General features: G+C 42.3%; 1 protein-coding gene across 1 annotated transcript; it reads left to right on the forward strand.

Annotated features, from left to right (window-relative positions):
- The first annotated feature begins 527 nt into the window (after positions 1–527).
- TPH1 (tryptophan hydroxylase 1) lies at positions 528–24211 on the forward strand. The gene is made up of 11 exons (XM_050955816.1): positions 528–672; positions 7012–7149; positions 9570–9753; positions 12368–12468; positions 13069–13136; positions 15153–15349; positions 16608–16743; positions 17353–17479; positions 18657–18752; positions 19556–19689; positions 21603–24211. The coding sequence occupies exons 1-11, from the start codon at positions 583–585 to the stop codon at positions 21775–21777; spliced, it is 1446 nt and encodes a 481-aa protein (XP_050811773.1). The 5' UTR covers positions 528–582; the 3' UTR covers positions 21778–24211.
- The last annotated feature ends 247 nt before the right edge of the window (positions 24212–24458 follow it).

The raw sequence follows: 24458 nt of genomic DNA on the forward strand, positions 1-24458 counted from the left end.
TCTCTCAAATCCCAGTTCTCTTTCTGCTGGGTTTTCAGCCGGGTGCCAGAGTGCAGGACCAATGTAAACTCGTGGTTCCCAGTTCAGGACTGTCTAAACGAGCTGCCTGCCTGGCTGGTACAATCCGGACCCCAGGATCAGCAGCCCCCGCCCTCCCTTTACCAGTGACTGCCCCCAGCCCACGCTATGCACCGCTGCCCTTTGAAAGGGCCAGGATCAGTCCCGGGTCTCACTGTACCGCCGGTGAGTCACTTTCCCCAGCGCTGTAGCCCCAAGCCCGCCAGCCGCCGCGCCTGGTGCATCTGCAAAGGGCCCCGCGGGGCGTGGGAGAGACGCCTCCCCAGGGGCGGATCCACTCCTCGGGGAGCGCCTCTCCCGTGGGCCTGCAGGGGGGGCGGCCCGGGACTGGAGTGGGCGTGACGCGGCCTTTTTTCCATTTGCTTTGGCAGGAGATTAGGAAAGGCTCTTCCTGCGCCCCCCCCCACTCGCCCCCCATAAATAGCCCGGCAGCCGCCGAGCGCCGCTGACAGATCCGGAGCCAGGACCCCGAGCTGCACGCCCCGGAGTCGCTCCTCCAGCACCATGTTCTCCGGCCGAATGGAGGGAGCCCGCAAGGGACGGTCCTTCGACTCCATGAACTCCAGCTTCGAGGAGAACCAGCTGAATAACGAGGTACGGGCGGCCCGGGGGGACGAGGGCTTTTCCCACCTTCCCCCGGGTGGGCAGTTTGCGCGGCGCAAGGGGATCAGCCCTGACGCCCCCCACCCTAGCTGCTCGCGCCAGGCTGGTGGGTTCAGACTGGTCTTGCTCGTTGGGAGCGCAGTGGCGTTTGGCGACCGCTTAGTTGGCTCTCGGGGCGTATTAAATATCCCCAAATTATCCTAACTGCATCGGGAAGATGTTTGTTGTTCGGTAACCTCTAGTGAGATCTGCTTTGCCCCTGCTGGAAATGTGATTGTTTTCTCTCTCCTGTTTTCTGGGCAATTTGTAAAACTCAGATTTCAAAGGGACAGGCGAGATCTAATGCAAGTCAGCTAGCCCAGTGGTTCTCAATCAAGGGTACAGGTACCCCTGGGGGTAGGCAGAGGTCTTCCAGGGGGACATCAACTCCTCTAGATACTTACTTAGTTTGACAACAGGCTACATAAAAAGCTCTAGTGAGGTCAGTACAAACTAACATTTCATACAGACAATGACTTATTCATACTGCTCTATATACTATACACTGATATATAAGTACAATATTTATGTTCCAACTGATTTATTTTAGAATTATATGGTAGAAATAAGAATTTCAGTACTAGTGTGCTGTGACACTTTCATATTTTTATGTCTGATTTTGTAAGCAAGTAGTTTTTAAGTGAGGTGAAACTTGGGGGTACACAAGACAAATCAGACTCCTGGAGGGGGTACAGTAGTCTGGCAAGGTTGAGAGCCACTGAGCTAGACAATCAAGCTATCTTTTTGCAGTACAGTCACAAGGCTGGCGGGGGGAACAGAATCTATCCCGTTAGGAAAAGGGCAAGAATTCTCTCCAGGGGGATAGTGGAGGGGGGGGTAGAAGGCTGAGATCATCATCAGAAGAGAGACCCCTAAGGAATATCTCCCTCCTAGCAATTTAATACATTTCCACACACACACCCTAGTTCCCATCCTGAGGCTCAGACGCAGATTACCCTGTTTTAGCACTGTGCGCCAGGGGACAGTGCCACACAGAAACGAGCTGGAAATACTCTCATGCTGGGGTGCTGGAATAATTTGTATAGTGGGGATGCTGAGAGCCACTAAACAAAACTATAAACCCCATATATGATGGAAACCACTTGAAGCCAGGTGGTGATGCAACACCCCTAGCACCTCTATTTCTAGTGCCTATGCTGTCATGCTACTAAAATAGAATATATGTCTTTTGATGTTTGAAACTATCATGAGCAAGAGGTGAGCTGGGCTGTCACTCTTAAGAGTGCATTGGGGACTTATTGGAGCCAGCACTGGGAGGGCTGCTTAGGAGGTAATAGGAGATTTACCTCTGCTGAACCTGTCCTTGATGTAAGTAGTTTGAACACCCCTTCCTTGAGATCTGGAGCAGATTAGAAAAGGCAGAGGCTCCATGTTAGTTCAGCACTAACATCTGCCCTCCATGAACTGGGTCTGAATAAATTAGGCAGCTCTGCTCTAGTGCCGCCCACCTAGCTCCTTCTCTACCACACAAGGGACAGGATCAGCCGTATCCCACACCCAGTCGTCAGTTTAAAGCAGCAGTTTTCAACCTGTCCCGTTACACCAGAGGAAAATTTGGGGGCACCACTGCTGTCTAGCCATAAAGTCTAACGTGAGCGTGTTCCCCTGCCACCTGCTGTGGCCCCCTCTGGGGTTGCAAGAGCCTTGGATTCAGAGTTCATGCATGGAAAGCATAAGGGGAAGGGTAGTGCTTTGTCTTGGGATTCACAGAGATAAAAGGCCTGTTCGCACCCCAGTCAGTTTCACAGCCATTTCATTAGGGATTAGAGATGTCTCCCCACGGGTATAACATGGAGCCAATGAATTTGAGTCTGATTTTCAGTTGTTTGGAATAAATGACCTGCTGACGTTTTATTTCCTATTGGGATTAAGACAAACACCCTGGGGGCATTTAATAACTCCCCATTTAATCTTAGCAGTGCTGGCGTCCCACGCTATCTGCAAAGTCACCTACAAGATTATGATGGATTTCACTGAGCCCTTTTCAGCCCCACTGAGAGACTCTATGGGCCTGTGAATTACATGAAGTGGCTAGGGCCCACTGGATTAAATTGGGATTAATCTTCTGATGTTAAAGCTGATGAAAACATTGGAACCCTCCACCCCAAAGGCGACAGAACAGGAGCAGGCCCCATGTGGTCTGCTAGTTTTCTCTAGAATTGTGATCCAGTTTTGCAAGGTGCTGAGTGTCCTCAACAGACCTCCCCACTGAATTGACTTTATTGGGAGCTGAGGCCACTAATCATATCACAGGAGGTCAGGGCCACCCAGAGAATTCAAGGGGCCTGAGGTCTTCGTGGAAAGGGGCCCCCACTGCCAAATTGCTGCCAAAGACCTGGCACTTTGGTGGCAGGTCCCAGAGTGGAAGGACCCCCCACCACCAAAGACCTGGAGCAGAAGAAGCTCCGGGAGCCCGGGCCCCACTGGAGTTTTCTGGGGCCCCTGGAGCAAGTGAAGGATCCCTCTCTAGGGCCCCCGAAAAACTCTTGTGAGGGCCCCTGCAGGGCCCGGGGCCTAGGGCAAATTGCCCCATTTGCCTCCCCCAGGTGGCCCTGCAGGAGGTGCTCAGCACCTTGCACGATTGGGCCCGTAATTCACAAAGGTGACCACCTGCATAGGAATTTTTTTAAAATTGGAGTTTCTACCTTCTTTTGCCTCTTAATGAGGTGTAAAAAGGCTTGACAAGTTGTAATTTTTAAGATATTTATTCTGACTTTTTTGTTTTGTTTTGTTTTTTACTGTAGAAGTACAAGGAATGTCCAGTCTAGTCTTCACTGGAGGACTTTCTTTGTTTTTTTGGATATTTATTGTGAGGTCCTTTCGCCCACTCCATTCCTGATTGAATACACATGGCTGGAGGGTTATACAGGTTTTTACTTTCTGCTCTGAAAAAATGAACATTTTATATTTAACCTAAGTTTTACTGTAATATATATATATATATATATATATATATATATATATATATATATATTAGCTTTCTCTCACATCCCATTCCCTCCAAAGAAGTACACAGATGCTAAGAGGAAAAGAAAAAGTGACTGATCAGGCAGAGGAGAATAGGAGGTGTAAGGAAGAACTGGAATGCGCTGTAGAATAGCTATTCTCTTCTATGCTACCATTTTGTTTCTGTCCTGGGGTAGCAGCAAAATGGTGGCTGCATTTACTCAGATCTCCTTCTCCATCCCGTTTGCTGTTCATTCTGTATAACATTATTATTGGAAACCAAAGGTTACTATTGTCTTTTTCATCATGCAAACATATGCATATAAAAGAATCTGTATTCTACAGATCTGTGAATTTTTGGTATTCCAATTTCTCTCCTCTTCTTTCTCCTCCAGTTTTGCAAGATGGAGACACTCTTTTGAAACTACCCATTACAGTACCTTATTTTTCTATGCTTTCTATGTCCCAGTCATATTGTGCTTTGTAGGCTACATAAGTTGATCCTAAGTATGACATTGTTTTAACTAGGTCAATACGAAAAGAGAAAGTATTAGTGTTTATTTGTAATGTTTACAGTTTGTGGTCAGTTGCGCATCTTACAATATCATTTGTGACTATGTTGAATTTCAGAATAAGGTGGTGCATTACACTGTATAAAATGATTTTGCTCTCTGACAGCTTTTGCTCTCAGACAATGATGTCCCACTCTGTGTAGCCACAGACTCAGGAGCGGCCCCAGGGTTTCTGGCGCCCTAGGCAGAATTCGGGGGGCAGTATTTTGTGCGCTCCCCAGGGGGCGTGCGGGAGCTTCCTGTTTTGCTCCCATTGCACCACCGAAGAAGGACCCTCCGCCAAAATGCCGCAGGCGACAGCAGCAGTTATTGAGCTGCTCAATTGCCTGCTGCTGTTTTCCGTGGCACGTCAGCAGAAGGTCCTTCTTCAGTGGCGTGACGGGAGCAGAACCAGAAGCTCCCGTGTGCCCTGTGGGGAGAGCACAAAATGCCGCCCCCTGAATCCTAGCACCCTAGGCGACTGCCTAGGGTCACCTAATGGAAGCGCGGGCCCTGTACAGACCCCTATTCTTCACTTCTAACTTCAACTGCAGTGTTGCTGGAGAAGGATGTGATCTGAAAATGGAAATGTGGGCCTCTGTGTTTGAGAATACCATGCTAATGCTTGTGAAAGGTTATTAAATTTTCCTGTCTGTACAATATATGACACTACTCCTCAAACACCATAACTTGAACAGGTGTCTTTATGGATCTGATCCAAATCTCACTGAAGTTAATTGAAAGACTGCTATTACCTTCGGAGGACTCTGGACTAGACTCTATGGTCCAATTTCAGCAAAGGATCTAAGCATGTACTTAAGCCCCAGTGACTTGTATGCACATCCTTGCCTGTTATCTTGAATCAGACTGTGGGTATGTTTACACGACCAGTGCTGCTGCGGCACAACTGCAGCTACTTTGCTGTAGTGTAGATACTTACTACAGAGATGAAAGGTTTGTTTCCATCACTGTAGTGAATCCACACCCTTAAGAAGCTGTAGCAATTCTTCCATTGACCTAGTGGTGTCTATAGTGAGGGTTAGGTCAATTTAACTATATTGCACAGAGTGTGGAATTCTTCACAACCCTGAATGATGCCGCTAGATTGATCTACATTTTAGATGTAGACAAGGCCTGAGTGATGAAGTCTACACCATTATCCAAAATCAACATTCCTCATATAGTAAAGAATATTTAGTGGTGCCCATTGAGTTCAGTGGGCTTTGAATCAGGCCCTAGCAAAGGGGTTAACACCTGCATGCTCCAAACTAACGCATATAATTATTAAAAGTAACCCAGTTATTTGTTTTCTGCTCATATGCAGCTTGGCTTTCTCTGATGGAGTACCCATTACTTTCTCTGTAACCTAGAACTCTGTCTTCTCTAAATATATGTACCTGCTTCTGTTCTTTTTCAGTACTCGCTCTTTGGGAAAAACAAATCCTAATGGCTTTGCCCTGATCCAATCCCACCTTTCTGCTTGTGGCCTAGCATAAATCCTGATTCTGCTAGAGTCATTCATTCCAATTTGCCTAATCTTTTCATTTGGAAAGGCCATATGTGTGCAGATGAGGTAGTCAACTTGAAGTAATGTGTGCCAAAATTAGCTAGGCCAAGTCTAACATATGTCAAATAGAGAAGATCCATCCATTAAAAAAGTTTACTTTGCCAGAAGTGATAATGGGATGCTATTTATAGGTAATCTGAGCTTGTTTTCTGTCTAGAGGGTGGTGTCTGTTCCTGGATCTTTTTAAATCCATCTTGGAATAAACAAACATTCTCATCTTGTTTTCCGCAAAATGTCAAATATTTTGCTACTTCAAGCAACCTGCTTAATTCTTAATGTACCATCACTTAATGCACAACATTCTTTGATGCACCATCAGAGAAAGGGATATGGGGTAAAGTGAAAGCTACAAATGGGATGGGGGAAGAAGGCAGAGGGGGAATAAAGACAGTTGAAGAGCAGAATGTCATACCAATTGATATATCTGTAAGCTTTATACATAAAACTTGTCAGAGACTAAACTGATCAGAGATCGTTCTGAGACTTACATGTTGGAGCATTTTCAGAGCATGTTTATGATAGTTATTTTAAAGCATATAGCAAAGAACTCTGAGAATAAATTATATGGCTTTATTGATCAGATTATACCTAAGTTTCTTGTTAAGAGGTTTTATTCAACATTTTTCTCGTTCCTTTAGGTTTTTGTCAGGTTCCTTTGCAATAGCAGTGGCTTCTGTCCAAACAGAAATTCTGACTCAGAGACACAGAATGGAGAGGAACTCCCAGTGCTAGGGTATTAGGACTTAATGCAGCTCCTGTTGAAGTCAATGAGAGTCCTTCCATTTGTTGGCTCCAATGGGTTTGGGATGAGGCTTTTCAAGTTTGTACTTAACCCCTAGAAGTATTCTATTGAAGACTCATGCTAATGCTTATTACTTCTGCAAATCATTTATTTTTAATTATAAACTATATACTTTTATAAAATATATGCATTGCATCTGCTGAAGAACTACCAAGGACCTTCCAAAAGGGTCCACATTAATTTAAAATGCCCCCACCCCATATTAAGCCCCAATTTTATAAAGACTTGTACATGTTCCTATCTGTATGCATGTGAGTGTATATAATGATTTGAATGGCACTTTATTTTTGCAATTTATCCATCCAAATGTGATATTATTGCACTGAGAGCTGTAGCATATAAACTGTACAGGAGTCTTTTCAACCTATTGTGCAACAAATCTATATTTTCTTATTTGCTTTTAGCTAAATAAGTCAAATTACACAATGATTGAAGACAATAAGGAGAACAAAGGCAATTCAGCTGAAAGAGGTAGAGCAGCTGTCATTTTTTCCTTAAAGAATGAAGTTGGAGGACTTGTAAAAGCACTAAAACTCTTTCAGGTACGTAGTCCTCACATTTCTACACAAGGTTTTCTGAATGTAAGAGTCATTTTGGCATCCAGCATAATTTATTTCCCATAGTAAGAAAAGATCCATAATTAATTGTGAATGCAAAATTGTGCCTGCAAAATTAGAGGCTGTGTTAATACCCCTCAAAAACATGTCTCTTTCTCCTGCTCCCACTGAAGTCCAGAGGAGTTTTGCCTTTAATAGGAGAAGGTTCGGTACCCTTGGCCTTTTAGAAGAAATGGATCCAAAATAATAACCCCCCTGATCAGAGTATTCCAGATCTCAACTATACTGCAGCTCCCCATTTCTATGATGAGATGAATCAAAACCCCACATTTGCAATGTTTCAAAGGTTGGGAGTCCAGCTTTGAACTTTCTGGATTCAGCCTATTGGTACTACTTGCTGTATTTTCCTCCTCTTTGTGACAACTATCTTAACATATGAAGGAAGACTGGATTAACTCTTTTCCAGATCGCCAATGTCATTCCTTTATCAATGGAAGAAGTTGCATTACCATTGACAAGATGAGTTACCCCAGTTTTGAGCATACTGTCTATACAACACACTGAGCCACTGGGGAGAAAGTGGGTTAATACTGCTCTCCAATGTGTCCTTGCATAATATTACTACTAAGAGAGCCCTACTCATTCATTTTATGAAACATATTGTTAAGGAATATTCTTTCAGATAAAACAGAAGTTAAAGATTCTATTGGAAAATTATCATTTTAACATCTCTTTTTATTTTTAAGAGTAACAAATATTTGTTGATTTGATTGGCAGACAGTGATTTATAGTGACTCAACTGCTAATCAACTATGCTAGCTAATTAACCTGAAGATTTTACACTTTCATTAGCCAGTGGTAGGTTTTCTAGAATGAGGACTATGGAATTTGGTCCACTTTATTATGCCTCTTTTTGCTTAAAAATTTTAAATAAAATGTATTTTACTATATTTATAAATTATAGCAGTATAGATCTGATGAGTCAAACAATGAAATCATGAAGAGAGTCATCAATAAGAGACTAAGAAGCGAAGTAGATATTAGCACAAATCAATATGGCTTCATGTCTGGAAGTTCGACCATAGTTGCAGTTTTTGCACTGAGACCGCTAGTGGATAAATTTAGAGAGAAACGGAAATATATTCACATGGTGTTCATTGTTCTGGAAAAGGCTTTTGACCGAGTTCCAAGAGAAGTCATCTGGTGGTATATGAGGGAGAAAATGATGCCAGAACTTTATGTGCAGTGTGTTCAAGCCATGTATATATGTGCAACATCAATAGTCAGAACTTCTAGTGGTGAAACACACAAACTATCGGTTAAGGTGGTGGGAGTGCATCAGGGATCAGCACTGAGCCCTTTCTTGATTGTCCTTATCCTGGATACCCTTACAAAGAACATACAGAAGGAGGCACCTTGGTACACATTGTTTGCAGATGATATTATTCGACTCAGTGGGAAGAAAGATAGTCTAGAAGACGAACCTGATAAATGGAAGGATGTGTTGGAGAGACATAGGCTCAAAATAACCAGAGGAAAAACAGAGTATATGGTATGGAATTTCAATAATGTGAACACTGAAGAATTATCATTGAAACTAGATGGACAGACAAAACTAAAACACAAATTTCAAGTATTTGGGGTCCAGAATCTAGGAAAATGGGGAAATGGCAGACAAAATTGGAGCTAGGATAATAAACTCTTAGTATGTGTGGTATGTGACAGGAAGATACTAGTAAGATTAAAAGGGGAAGTCTATAAAAACAGTGGGCCATCCAGTTTTAACGTATGGTACTGGGTGCCAAAAGAAGAAACATGAGCAAAGGATTTGTTCCACAGAAATGGGAATGTGGACATCGATGAGTGGTGTAAGTAAGAAAGACCATGTGAGAAATGTGTATGTTAGAGACATGCTCGAAGTAACACCCATAAATGAAAAAATGAGGGAGTGCAAGGTCAGACGGTTTGGTCATGTAAAGAAAAGTCCTGACAACTACATGGGGAAGAGAATCCAACAGATCAAGGCTGAAGGAAAAAGGCAGAGAGGCTGACTGAAGGAGTGGTTGGTTGGAAAGGAGGAAAAGGAAGGAAGACATTTTAACATGTGGTATGATAGAGAGAGAGGGAGAGAGGACCCCATTTGATGGGATTAATGCAAGAAGAGGAAGACATTTCAAATTAAAATTGAGGAAATAAAAGCACCTCTCTTTCATTTTCTCTAACATGGGAAAGCTGTTTTTTTAAACAACCATTCCTTATCTTTTTTTAATAAGCAAGCTGCTATTAATAGGTTTGTTTGCCTAAAGAGACTTCACTGAGATAATGTTAAATAGTAGAATATTGGCTTGGCAAGCAATGCAGATTATCTAATCAACCTGGCTTAAAACATTTTTTCTTATAAATAGGAGAAACATGTAAATCTGATGCACATAGAGTCCCGAAAGTCAAGGCGAAGAAATTCAGAGTTTGAGATCTTTGTGGACTGCGATAGTAACATGGAACAACTGAATGAGATCTTCCACCTACTGAAATCCCACGTCAATATTGTATCCGTGAACCCCACAGATAATGTCACTGTGCAGGAGGATGGTAAGTATGGAGGGATGTTCTAGCAAAACTGCATAAAGGGAAGAGGATATTGTGCTACTTTCTAATGAGTTAGTTTTCAGTTATTTTATGTCAGGTATTTGGGAACTAATAGAACAAGGAAATGGAGTAAAACAATAAGTGTGTTCCATTGAAAGCTATAAGATGAGATGCTCAGATGGTGAGTTGGCATACCTTCACTGAAATCAATGGGGCTATGTTATTCACATCAGCTCAGGATATAGGCCATCATTTCAGTCAGTGCAAGTTTTCCCTTCCTACACTTCACACTCTGTAGAAATCCATCTTGTGCTTCCCCAGTGGAGATGGTTCCATATTCTGTCCCCTGTATAGAGATTCTCTCTGGTTCTCTTCCTCCCAGGCAGAGATACTCACCTTATGAACCCCTTCTTGCTCCAGAGGATGCTCCTCTTGTTTCCTTCTGACTTCCTTTCCCACATCAGGATGGTGAGCCTGGTGTGGCAAGGCACCTCCTCAGTCTCCCCAGTCTCTGCTGCTTTCAGCCCTGGTGAGGCAGGCTCGGGTAATGCGGTCCCCCTTGGGACACAAGGGAAGTTTTCTCCCCATATCTCCACTAGTCCTGGTTAGTGAATTCTTACCCCCCTTGTGGGAGAAAGTACTTCCTCTCCTCCTGGAGGATCTCGCTGTTTTTCTACTCCTGGCAGCAGGGCTTCTTCTCTCTCTACTCTCCTCCCCTTCCTTCCACAGAGAAGGGTTTAAAAAGGTCTCAGGCAGCCCCAAGTTGGAATCAGCTGGTCCCAATTAACCTCAGGTAGCTCCCCCCTCAGCTGATTCTAATTTACTACCTTGGTAACCTTTCCCAGCTGAACCTGATTGACCTGTGGTTGCCTCTCAGTTGATAAGGAGGAGGGCCTTTTAACCTTCTGTTACTGATTCCTACCCCTCCCTTGCAGCTATCCGTCCTGAGTTTATCACACTGGATTAGTGCTGGTCTCGTGTAAACCAGGAAAAATGCTTTAAAATATCAAGGAAAGTCTTTCTGTTTTCTGGTTCCAACATTCAGGGGAGGTGAGATCCACCCCAGAGTGCTGTTACAGAGTGTCCTCATTGTAATGGAACTGCTGCAGTTTCCTTACATAGGGTTTGGGAAGCTGCAGATTGGGTGAACTGTGACTCTTCCTCTGCTGAGCTCTCCATAGGCCAGCACTTTGACTGAGGGCCTGGGTGAGGATTCAGGAGGGTGGCCAGTGAGTCCAGGACTAGAAAGATTCAGTGGTCACAGCAGCCCTCCATGTATGGGTCTGTACAAATTGTTCTGACCTAGGAAGTGGAGTGATGGCCTAAGCAGGGGGGTCCCATGTAACTCCCTCACATAGGGCCTGATTCTCTACTGCTCTGCAGCTTATGTGCAAGGTGGATGTAAAATGCTGCCATTCTGATTTGACAGTGCTTTTCACCTATTTTGTACTCACGTTACACTGGTTGAAATGATTGAGTGAAATTCAGGGAAACCGGCGTATCAGACCCATAGTCTTTGCTCAGTTGTAAATTACTACACAAGGTGCAGGGCAGCGGAGAATAAGGCTTGTAGCTTCCCCTGGACAACACCCATTTACTCTGGCTTTGTACAGGGGCAGGGGTTGAACATAGCCCGGCTGACAGGGAAGCAAAGGCTCTATTGGGCTAAGCAAAGCCGAGCCTATAATAAAAAATGACATGTCCCATTAAGGCTGCAGGACTACTGTAGCTGAGAACCCCAGACTCAGCCCAGGTCTATACTAGCAGGGGGGTCGACCTAAGATACACAACTTCAGCTACGTGAATAGTCTAGCTGAAGTCGATGTATCTTAGGTTGACTTACCTGGCCCTGAGGACAGTGGCGCGTTGACTGCTGCCACTCCCTCAATGACTCCGCTTCCACCTCTTATGAGCTGGAGTTCCGGAGTCAACGAGGAGTGCGATCAGGGTTCGATTTTATCGCATCTACACTAGACGCGATAAATTGAACCCTGATAGATCGATCACTACCTGTCGGATAGTGACGACCTGCCCTCAGTCAGAAAAGCTGTTCACATTGACAAGAGCACTTCTTTCTCCTTATTAGGGAGGCAGTGTGGTTCAGTGGTCAGAGTTCTACACTGTGACATGGGAGGCCTGGGTCCTATTCACACCTGGCTGTGTAATTTTGTGCAAATCACTTCCACTTCACTGCCTCTGTTTCTCTTTCCACCCTTTGTCTGTCAATTCTAAAACACTGTAGGGCAGGGACTGTCTCTTACTATGTGTTTGTAAAGCACATAACACAATGAGACTCTGATCTCAGCTGGAGCCTGGAGGGTGCTAGTATAATACAAATAATAACAGCTACAGAAAAACCATTTAAGCTCCAGCCCCTTAGTTAACCATTTCCTCCCCCTATTTTTTATGACTTACTGTTCTTTAAGGAGAGTGTTTTAGTGACACAGGAGGAAGTGTTAGAAGTTGTGCTGGTGCCAGATAGGCAGAGGACTCCCTCATCCTCTTCATTGCCTCTTGATTTCACTTGTAGCTGCCAGAGCTAAACTTGAAACAGGTATTTCCGCTTTTAACCCACTAGATTTTATTAATAATTTTGTGGATTTCATGTATTCCTTAGGCATGGAGAATACACCCTGGTTTCCTAAGAAGATCTCAGATTTGGATAAATGTGCGAACCGTGTTCTGATGTATGGGTCTGAACTGGATGCCGACCATCCAGTAAGTAGCTTCCCTACTATTGTAACAATGAATGAAGGCAGATCAGTTTTTGCCCTATAGAGTGGCTTTGTGGTTTTGACTGTGTAACTTTGGGACCTATTCCTGGTGTCCTTGCTCAGGCATTGCTCTCATTGACCTCAGTTCTGCAAGCTTTAAAGGGAGTCTTGCCTATGTAGCAACTGCAGGGTTAATTCCTGAATACTCACAGACAAAAGGAATGCTGTTTTGAACTAGGTTTATTTTCCCTCTAAAGTAATACACAGTCGTTTTCCTCCACCCCCACAAATAAAGAAAACAAATTGAACTGGTATAATTTCTAATTTTCAGAGCAATCAATTAAATAACCAATTTAGTGTAGGTAAAGCTTTGAAAAAGGAATCCTTATCTACACAATATTTACCTCAAGAGTTATGTGCATGAAGTTGCTGATCTCCGTTTTAAACTGAGGGATTTATTTATTTCATAGACTAAGAACAACTAACAGACTCCTATTTTGACCATTTATTTTCCCAAGACATGCTTTTACAATAGTGTTTTCTTTGTTAATAAGCTTATTTATTACAGAGCTGGAAATATGTATTACTTTTTTCCCACACATAGGGTTTCAAAGACAATGTCTATCGTAAGAGGCGAAAGTATTTTGCAGACCTAGCTATGAACTACAAACAGTAAGTATGATTCCTTGCAAAACAAGTCTCTTGCTTTGGAATAATGAGGTGGATAAAATAAGTGTAGTTCACATTCACCAGGCCAGATCTCCAGGCCTAGCTGAGCTGTGTTTGGTATAGGAACCAGCGTGGGAGGAATAGAAAGGTTGATCGAAGCCACCTTACTACTCCCAGGATCTCTGATTGGTCTGAGGATCAAACTATAATTTAAAGGTTGCTAGCTAATTATGCTAGCTAGAGTGGTCCCAGTGTGATGGCTCCATCAGCTGGGAGTAACTGAACTGCAGTGCTTTCTGGCTCAACCCTCTCTTGCTCATGGTCACTCCTTCACCTTGTTTAAGAACACACCATGTAACTGAGAGAGTTAGGAACACATGATGTGCAGCTGTATATACCAGCTTCATGGTTATCCTATTAGGGAAGATCTCTATCACCTTTGTGCCACTGGAGTGGTGCAAAGACATTGAGGTCAGGATCTAGCCTGCTAACTGATAACTATAAATGAAGCAAGAAAATAATCATTATTCTAGTTTCTGGTTCAAAAGAGTGCAGTTTCTGGTTCATAACAGGGCATTAGGTACAATGTTTAGAAGTGCACAGTGAAATGAAACTGAAAAGGGCCTTGTGGTATTTAGGACCCCACAGTGGGCTCTCCTTGACTCAGATACAAAAATGACTTAAGTGCTATAATTTGACTCTGAGCATACTTTTCACGATGGTGTTCCATACCTGGGTTTAGATGTCAACCCCCTCCACTGGGAAATGACACAGAAATGTTATAAACCTGTAATCACAGCAGCATACACTAATGGAATCAGCAAACACAGCATAAATCCAATAGTCTGCAGCATTATTATGTTGATACAGTTATCTTTGGGAGGTTAATTTCTATCATCTTTGTTTGTCAGGCCCTGAAATCGCTACTGGTAGAATCATGACACAGCATTCCTATTACTTTCAATGTTTGACTCAAGTCCTCACAATAGTCCAGTTTAATCAAGATCCAGAAGGCTAATGTGAGGTGATAGACTAGGTTTAATACATTTTGACAGCTACTCATGGTTTTTCTAGAGAAGTGTGATTTTCACATGACAAATGAACATTTAGATGCGTAGATTTATCATGATGTTAACTGAGCTCATTATCTTTCCTTTCCTTTAAAGAAATTGAAAAGGTAATGAAGACTAGTTATACACAGGTTGAGGAAAAATTTAACATTCTTAGATCCTGATCCTGAAAAGACTTATGCAAGGACTGAACTTTTTATTCCCAATGTTAAACACATATGGAACTCTTTGCAAAGTTGGGGCCTGAGTCCCTGAGCCAATTCCACTGATGTAAGTGGAAAGATTCCCATTGATTGACTTCAGTGGGAGTTGGATCAAACCCGTAAAGCCAGGGTTGGCAACCTTTAGGAAGTGGTGTGCCAAGTCTTCATTAATTTAAGATTCTGTGTGCCAGTAAAAGGTTTCATGTGCCAGATCGGCAGTGTGGGTGGCAGATGGAACCCCAGACCAGCAGCAGGTTGAGCTGCTCAGCCCGCTGCTGGTCTGGGGTTCTGTCCACTGGCCCCTGCCAGCCAGGGTCCCAACCGCCGGCCCTGCTCAACCTGCTGCTGGTCTGGGGTTCCGTCCACCGGCCCTTGACAGCCAGGGTCCCGGCTGCTGGCCCTGCTCAGCCTGCTGATGGCCAGGGTTCCGTCCATCCAGACTGGCAGTGGGGCTGAGTGGGGCCGGGGGCTGGGATCCTGGCTGGCAGCAGCGTGCCACTAAAAATCAGCCCGTGTTGTGCGTTTGGCATGTGTGCTGCAGGTTGCCGACCCCTGCCCTAGAGTGTAAGCTCTTCAGAGCAGAGACCATGTCTTTCTGTGTATTTGTAAATTATCTAATGCAACGGAGCCCCGGATGGTATAGCAACATAAATGTTAAATATTAACAGTACTAGGTAAATGAGTCATCCATTTCTAGAGCTGTCCATTCTGAGCCATGACATCCTTTCTTTCTCCTTTCATTATAGTGGTGACCCAATCCCCAAGATTGAATTCACTGAGGAGGAGATCAAGACTTGGGGCACTGTATTCAGAGAGCTCAACAAGCTCTACCCAACTCATGCCTGCAGAGAGTACCTTAAAAACTTACCCTTACTCACCAAATACTGTGGGTACCGAGAAGACAATATCCCCCAGCTGGAAGATGTATCGTGCTTCCTGAAAGGTAATGTGCTAATTTCTCTTCTATACCAATGGGAGTTAAACACCTAGGTGCTTTTGAAAATCCCCCTTGATGCCTATCTGCATCTTTAGGCATCTATAAACCTCTAAAAACCTGCTCCTCTGTCCTCTGTAAATCACAGCTACTAGAGGTGGCATGCTCTCTCTCTCTCTCTTCATATTGGGGCTACAAATTATAAGCAGTATTTAGCTACTAGATGGTGACTTCAGCAAGTACTATAATCCAATCAATATGGGGCAGGGGTGTACATGTATATCATGGGAAGGCAGACAAACTTGTGTTACATAATAGAGATATTAATATTACATTTTTCTATTGCATGCATTTTAAGGGACCTCTTATGCCCAATATGTACTTTTTTTTGTGACTAAAACAAAACCATGGGCATTATCTTGTTCCTGTGCCACATAACACTTTAAAAATAAAAGGACTGTATACAGCCACTGATGTCAGTGGAAGTTTTGTGTGGGGACGTATGGTGTATATGGTCTATCTGTTCTAAGAAGAGATCCTCTCTCCAAAAGGGAAGTGGTGGGTTTCCCATTACATGAAGTCCTTAAATCCAGACTGGATGTCTCTAGCTCAGTCAGAAGTTACAGACTTGATGCAGGAATCATTTGGAGAAATTCTATGGTCTGTGTTGTCCAGGAGCTCAGATTAGATGATCATAATGGTCCTTCCTGGCCTTAAAAGATTTGAATCTATGAAAGTGAGTGCTCTGTAGTTCTGAACACAATGCAACGAATCAAAGGAGAAAGAGAAAGGAATCATTACACAATGAGACCACATGCTATACTGACATGGACTGCAAGGCATTGCTAACCAAATCATGAACAATATGCGAGTAAACCATAAAGGCAAACAGCCTTTTGACATTTTCACTCCTCTTCCTTATGGTCCTTTATTATATCTTTCCCCCTCCTTCTCCCATTTTTATATATGTTGTATTATGGTTTTATATAATTGTGAAATCTGTGGGCAAGGCCAGCACTTAAGTGACTGCTGGAGTTTGTGAATGAGATGGTCTAGGGGAAAAACACACAAAGTCAGAAGTATGTTGGCAATATCTTGGTCATTTTCAAATATGGGAATTTTGATCATAGCTCATCTCTAGTTTTTCTCCTTGTCCTTGAGCAAAGCCACGCTGTGGTATTTAATCCAGAAGTAAGAGGAGAAACACAGCTTAAACATCATAAAATTCTACATCATGTTGACCTATGATTTATCTATTGCTTTTCAGAGCGCACAGGTTTCACCATCCGTCCAGTTGCCGGATATTTGTCACCCAGAGATTTCTTGGCAGGCTTAGCGTTCAGAGTTTTTCACTGCACTCAGTATGTTAGGCACAGCTCGGACCCTCTCTACACCCCAGAGCCGTAAGTTATTTTATTTCTGGGGAGAAGTCAAATATGTGCACAAAACTGTAGTTTATAGACAAAGTTTTTTAAACCTGGGTGCCTAAAGTTAGGCTTCTATATCTATATTCAGGTATCTGGGTAAGAATGGCCTGATTTTCAAAGATACCGAGTGCCTGCATCTCTCACTGACTTTAATGAGATTTTTGGATGCACAGTCCTTCTGAAAATCAGGCAACTCTTTGTTAGGGATCGGATTTTCAAAAGTGCCCAGTGTTGGCCTAACACTGCTCCTCTTGCTCAGTGAGAACTCTCACTGATTTAAGTGGAAGCAGAGTTAGGCCAACACTAAGCAACTTTGAAAATCTCACCCTAGGCTCCTAACTATGGGTTTAGAAGCTTAACTTTGGGCATCCAGATTTGAAAATTTGGGTCTAAGTATTTTCTGTAGAGTTAATATGATGCACTCTAATAAGAGATGTTTTTCCTGTCATTTTGATATTAAATCATTTTTCAGTGTTACAAAGAGTTTTCTTCTGAGACAATTGTATTCATTGGATGGTGCTGCTTTTTCACACCCTCAGCAAGAAAGAGCATCCTCTCACAGTTTATGCTTTGTTTCTTTTTCAGCGATACCTGTCATGAACTCCTGGGTCATGTCCCACTCTTGGCTGAACCCAGTTTTGCTCAGTTCTCCCAGGAAATTGGCCTGGCATCGCTTGGGGCATCAGATGAGTCTGTTCAAAAACTGGCAACAGTGAGTGTCTCAATCTGTGGTGGTGATAATCCCACTTGCATTGCTCTCAGCATTTTACAGGGCTGATCCCACTCCCATTGAAGTAATTGGGAGATTTATCATTCAGTATCAGCGGAAGCAAATCATTCACTATATTGTCTTTTTCACTGGTTCTAAACTTTTTCTGTTCCGTAACTCCATGATAGAACAGAAGTGACAGGAGGTGAACGATATTCTCCATCTAACCATAAAATAAGAGTCTCTGGGTATCATAACTTCCAGACTGAGAACCAATGGTCTGTTTCTTCTAAATATCTTTCTTTATCCTTTAGAATTAACCCAAAGGAAATATAGTTGTCATAGGATGCAATTGATGGTGTATTTTTACAATTTAGTAGTGAGAGGGTTTTTCCCTAAACAAATTATATAATATTGTGGGTGCCCCATGTCCAAAGTCTTCTGGATGTTTTGAAAGAAATAGATTTTAAAAGGGGAAATAAAGAATTATAATAAACAGAGACAATGGGAGGGATTTTCAAAAGCACTCAACACTGTTCTATCTTTGCTCCCATTGCCTTCTATGGGAGCAGAATCAAACCAATACTGCTAAGCACTTCTGAACTCTCCCCTCCCCTAAATATACCTATACAAATCTCCAACACCAGCAAACTGAAATAAACATCATAAACCCCTTCAGACAACAGAACTAAAGGGAAAACAGAAGGGAGCTTGGCTCTTGTTCATGCCCCTCTGGCTGATCTCATTATTTATCAGTTTTAAAAAAATTCAATCACTTCCAGTGCTTCTGTTAAGCTGCCACATAACAATTTCAACTGGCTGGTTCAGTGCCTTTGTGCAGCAGGACTAGAGCTCAGTGCTTCTGTTGAGATCAAAAGTCTCTGTGATAAAGGTGAGCCTAGGGTGTGGAATAGTAGCAGTAAACTCACTTGTCAGAACTGTCCAGCTCAGTGGTTCTTAACTTTTTCCATTCTGGGCCCCCTTCCACTTGGCAAAATGGGAAAAGCAGGGTAATTGTGACCCTCTGACATTTGCTCAAGACCCTATTAGGGGATCGTTACACACAGCTTGACAACTCTTGGTCTAGTTTGCTTGACTTACAAAATCTGCTGCACCATTAGTTCCATTTGTGTTGAAGACAACTCCATTTTAATTCTTTTTTGTTTTTCTTCTGTATCAGTGCTATTTCTTCACTGTGGAGTTTGGTTTATGTAAGCAAGAGGGACAGCTACGAGTCTATGGGGCTGGTTTACTTTCTTCCATCAGTGAGCTCAAGGTAAGAAGAGAAGATATCCTCCCTTTATTTGCCCTCTTTCTTTGTTCTCACCTGATTTTTGTGGTAGTTTGTTCAAAATACTGGGAGGACTGAGTAGCTATGGCCAATGGCCTATTTAGAACCTGTGAACTGAAGCAGCAGATCTTTGAGTAGCATTTATTCTGGAAGCTCCTAGAGCTAGAATTTTAAAGATATTTAAAGGTATTGATTTCAATGGGAATTTGGCACCTAAATACCTTTAAAAATCTGGCTCCCAAAGACCTCTAGGAATGATTCTGGTTAAGTGAAAAAGCATAGAACTAATAATTGTAAATTGTGTCTTTTGGTGTGTGCTGAGCTCTGTTTCTCCCAGTGATTTTAGATGGAGTTGAAGGTGCCCTGTATTTCTTAGAATCAGGCCCTAAATAGTTGTGTTTTTAGCATAAGGCTCTGCTTGTCAGACCAGATTCTGATACTATTGTTCTCATTGAGTAGCCTCCTGTTACATGTGCAATCATATTGGCTTCAGAGTCCAAGTTCAAGTTGACTTGCTCACATAACAAGATACTACTCACTATAAGTAAGGGGGGCAGAATTTGGCCCTTTAAGGATAGCCAGTTTCCTAAGGGTTAGCTGGTGCCAATCAGCAGACACAACTCTTAAGAGATGATGTGCTACAGAGATTTCATATATGGCATCATTTCGTCCTCTTCAACACACTGTTTCTATCCTCTGTTTTTTCCTGCGTGCTCTTGTGGTGCTGATACTACTCTGACATGTGCTAATGTTAATATCTTTGCTTCATTGCTTTGTCTATTATCCAGCATGCTCTCTCTGGCAATGCCAAAGTCAAGTCCTTTGATCCTAAGGTTACCTGCAAGCAAGAATGCATCATCACAACTTTCCAGGAAGTCTACTTTGTTTCTGAAAGTTTTGAAGACGCAAAGGAAAAGATGAGGTACAGTCTGTTTAATCTCAGTTATTACCTAAGCCAGGTTTATTCTGATGTGTGTGTGTGCCAGCAAAAATTTCCTTTAATTTTTATTATCATGCTCTATTTTTAGCTCCCACTTGGTTGGAAAGCTGCTGTTCAATATTTCCTCTCTCTCTCTTGTATTATTAAATATTATTATTATTAATAATAATAATAATATGTCAATTGATGTATCTGAGAACATCACACGTAAAAGAAAACATAAGTCTATAAATTCTCACAAAGGGCAGCAGTGTTAACCCCATCCCCGTTACCTATCTATCTAATGGGAAAGAAACCTGAGAAAGAGAAAAATAAAAGACAAAGCTTTGGTTTAGAGCCACCTGGCAAAAGTAGGGCCATAAAGACGAGTTTTGCCCCATGCTATGAAGACAAACTGATCTGAGGTCTGATGGACTAAGTTTCACTGTCAGGGACTCTCCACTGAGAATGGGTGCACCATCCTGGCCCGGCCAGCAAAAGCATCTCTGCTGATCTCAGCTGTCACAGTGGGGTGGAATTCTCCTTCTGTGTAGAGGGACAGACAAGGCCAAAGCACTCCTTGAGTTCCATTTTGAGGGAGGCATAAGATGTGCATAAGGTTTCTGTTGGCTCTGTGCACAAAGGAGAATTTTGCACAGTGGGACATGAGAAAAGAAATGGTTTCTAAAGTAGCTAAGTCTCAAACCACATAGGTGTTAACAAATTAAAAACAACAGCTTGAACTAGACATAGAAACAGATGGGGTAATTAATATAGTACGGAGCACAGGTGTAACATGCTCAGACTGTATACCTCTATGTATGAGCTGGGAAGTATGAGTCCCAGTTTGTGTACATGTACTCACGCTAGCTCTGCTTGAGCTAGTGCCTAAAAATAGCAGTGCACCTGTGATGGCATTGGGGGTGGGTTGGGCTAGCTACCTGAGCACATACCTGGGAACAGGGTGGGATTGTACTCAGGGCTGCTAGCCCGAGCAGCTGCCTGTGGTGCCGTAGATCCACTGCTGTCTATAGTTGCTAACCTGAGCAGAGCTAGTACAGGTATGTCCCTGTGAGCTGAGAATCATACCTCCCAGCTCAAAGGCAGATGTATGCACTGACCCATTCCAATCAGCTGCATCTGCTGCAGGTTTTTAACTTTGGCTGCTCTTGCCCCAGACAATGAAGGTGAGTTCATTTGTCAATGGGAGAAGGAGGATCCTATAAAAGAAACACATTAATGGGTTAAACTCTTGGCTCATGATGAAACAGCAGGTGAAATGCTTCTTTCAGTTACACTAGTGTAAATCAGTTGATGTCCAAGGACATGATTCCGATCTCACTTACACTGGTTTTATGTATGTGTCATGCCATTAGCTTCAATGGAATTACTCTGAATCAATGTAGTAAACAGTAATAGTGCAGAAAGTAGCCCATAACGTTCTCCTGTGACATATAGCAGAGACAAAGTAGATGAGTGATTGAAGATCTATTTTTAGCAAGTGCTTAGGCAATTTGGTCCACTTTGACAAGGCGTATGCAAAGGTGTTGTCCACTAGATAGGGTGCTGGACTGGGACTCTGGAGACTTGAGTTCAAATTCTAGCTCTGCCATTGATCTTCTGGATGACTGTGGACAAGTCACTTCTCTGCTGTGTGCCTCAGTTTCCCCATCTGTAAAATGGGGATAAGAATGCTGACCTCCTTTGTAATGTGCTTTAAAATCTACTGATAAAAAACATTATATATAAGCTAGGAATTATGAAGAAGAAAAAGTGGTTTAGCTAATGAGTTACCGATGCTGACTTCCTTGTGGAATTCATGCCAAGCTCCCTTAGATAAAGAGTCTGGCTCAGAGACACATTTAGCTTTTTGTTGATTTAATTTGAAACACTGCCTCTCTTTTTTGTTTGAACAGAGAGTTTGCAAAAACCATCAAGCGCCCGTTTGGAGTAAAGTACAACCCATATACGCAAAGCGTACAAATCCTGAAAGACACCAAGAGTATCGCCAGTGTGGTGAATGAGCTGCGTCATGAACTGGACATTGTCAGCGATGCCCTCAACAAGATGGGCAAGCAGTTGGGCATCTAACTCGGCCAATAATCATCAGCACTTTGCACTCAGCAGCTCTGTTTTTTTTGTCCTGTTTTAGGCATAAAGATACCAGTTGGATGCTATACATAGAAACCTCCTCTCTAATTACAGAAGAATGAATGCCTAGTGGGGATAGTTACTTTAACTTGTGTGTTTCTCTACTTAACACCCTTTGCCCTTACAAAATGTTTACGTGACCCCTCCAATCCTCCCCACTCCAATCAGGAAAGAAATGGGCTGCATTCATCCTTGGGAAGCTGATGTACGAATACAGAAATCACCATATTGGATCAGAACAGAGGTCTGTCTAGTCTAATATCCTGTCTGTGACAGTGGCTAGGGCCAGCTACTTCAGAAAAAGGTGCAGGAAACCCTATGGGATAATTTACCCCCAGGGAATGTTTTCCTCCTAGCCTCCACTAGTAAGAGGTTGGTTTATGACCAACCTTGGTCCAGGGCCTCCAATACCTCAAAGTTCATCAGGAGAAAGTTGCAGTGGTACAGACCTTCCCCTCAGAAGGGGAACAGTACTGATCGGGGAAATGATGTGATTGGAGATGTACTGATTCTGAAGATCCCCATTGGGTGGCTGCCTCTGTTTGCAACATAAAGCTGCTGAATGAAATCCTGACTCCACTGAAGTCAATGGGAATTTTGCCATTGACTTTAATGGGGCCATGATTTTTACCTACTGTCCCTGGCGTAGCATTTGCGGGAGGACAGTATTGGTAACACCACCTGCCCTCCTTGGGGAATGAATCCCACCAAGATCATAGCAAGCCTTAGTGGTGCAGGGAGCTGCAGTTTACACCTCTCTACTTCAGCTGGGGAGAATGTAGACCTGTGTCTAAAAGCATTTTGAAATGGCATTTCAGTATACACAATAGTCTTACAAAGGTGATGAAACCCAGTTCTTAAATAGTCACTGTCTAGTATCAGTTTATATGGAAAATAAAAGTCCCTTTGATTACTCCTTCTTATCATTCACCTTTCAAGATGCATGGTGATACATCCCAATTCTCTTCTGTAGGGCCCGATCCTCAGGGGCACTGAGCACCCTGAACTCCCACTGAGGCCAATGGGAATTGAGGGATATATTTTTGGCAGGATGAGGCCCTAAGTCTTTCTAGCTCATAGGTGTCTTCAAAGATCCTGTAATGAAAAAGAAATCTATTATCCTCCAAATAGCATTTTGCTGATGTGGGAAGCAGAGTCATGTGGAACTGGTAACATGAAGCATTAGTGAACTCTCCAGTTTTGTGAGTGTACAAACATTGTGGAGGTTTGCACTTAGACACCATGGAGTAGTTTCTGCTTACTCTTAGAAATTAAAATCTGTAGATGAAATAAATAAATTAAAAGGATATTATCAATTTTAGTAGGAAATCTGTGAAAGGCAGGGCAGACTTTTTAAGAATTGAAGCTTCACTACTCCAAGTGATAGGGGAATGTAGCTGTAAATATCTGTATATTCACTGGAATAACGGGATAAAATCATGGCCATATTGAAGTCAATAGCAAAACTCCCATTGATTTGAATATAGCTAGGATTTCATCCTTGAATTCCTAAAAACAGGGTGTATTTGATACTTAAATATTGCAAATGTTCGTGCTGGCCCTCTGCACAATGGTGAATTTCACCCTAATAGACCATATGGATCACAAACATAATGAACAGCTTAAAATATGATATATTAAGATACCTAATTTTAAATATTTTTTTTCCTTTTTAAAATCAAATCTAGATGACTTTTTTTTTGTTGGTACCCTTTTTGCTGGCACAAAATTACTTTTATAGTGTTTTTTTCTTTTACATTTAGGACAGTCAGACCATATTTTTGATAAAAATTAACTTGACTTCTTAAATTACACTTTAAAATGATCTTTGGGAACCTCATGTTTTTAGAGAAGAATCTATTCAGTTTAAACAAGTGGTAAGTGTGGATTTGTTTTGTCTGCTTAGGTAGTAATGGTTAGTGTTAAGATACTTTTTGCTAAAAGTATTGGATTTTTATATTTTCAAATTATAATCAGAAGATGTAATGAGTTACTTCAAATCTGAAATCTGTATTACGTACAAATTTCAATAGGAAACATTGGACCTATTAAATTTCTGCTAGTACCTAGATTTAATAATTCTAGTATTATTCTGTGACAGGGGAATTCTATCTATATAATATAATGCAAATATAGGAAACAAAATGCTAAGTTATTTAAAGTGATGTCTTTTCAAGGTATAACCACATTTACATTTGGTTTTACCGTGTCCAAAACTGCTGGCTCTGTAAAACAGTAATATAAAAAAATTAAGTATTTTTAAATATTGTGGATGCTTTAAATGATAAAAATTGCTGAATTGTTAGCATGAAAGCCAATGTAAAAACAAAAATCCCTAACTCTACAGCAAAGCAATAAACATGACTATTTGTGATTTATGAATTTACCTCTTTAATGGAATAATTCTGTTATTCTGGATGACGTCTTGCCTGCAGATAACACAAGTATGACTCCTACTGACATCACAGGGATTTGTATGTATTTATTTGTGGAGGGAATTGCCTCTCCTTGTGTTTTGCAGGCTCATGCTCCCATTAACATTACTGAGACCTGGAGTGTAGAATGTGTTTCTTAGGCCCTGATTCTGCAATATGCTCCCTGCAGGTATACCCACTACCTTC

Source organism: Gopherus flavomarginatus, chromosome 5, assembly GCF_025201925.1.
Source record: "Gopherus flavomarginatus isolate rGopFla2 chromosome 5, rGopFla2.mat.asm, whole genome shotgun sequence".
In the NCBI taxonomy this organism is placed as follows: domain Eukaryota; kingdom Metazoa; phylum Chordata; order Testudines; family Testudinidae; genus Gopherus; species Gopherus flavomarginatus.

What these genes read in the sequence shown, in the direction of transcription:
- TPH1 (XM_050955816.1), top strand. Translation starts at nt 583, where the DNA reads ATGTTCTCCGGCCGAATGGAGGGAGCCCGCAAGGGACGGTCCTTCGAC. An exon ending in CCTCTCTACACCCCAGAGCC is followed by an intron (nt 16,744 to 17,352) that starts GTAAGTTATTTT and finishes TTTCTTTTTCAG; the next exon opens with CGATACCTGTCATGAACTCC. An exon ending in GACGCAAAGGAAAAGATGAG is followed by an intron (nt 19,690 to 21,602) that starts GTACAGTCTGTT and finishes TTGTTTGAACAG; the next exon opens with AGAGTTTGCAAAAACCATCA.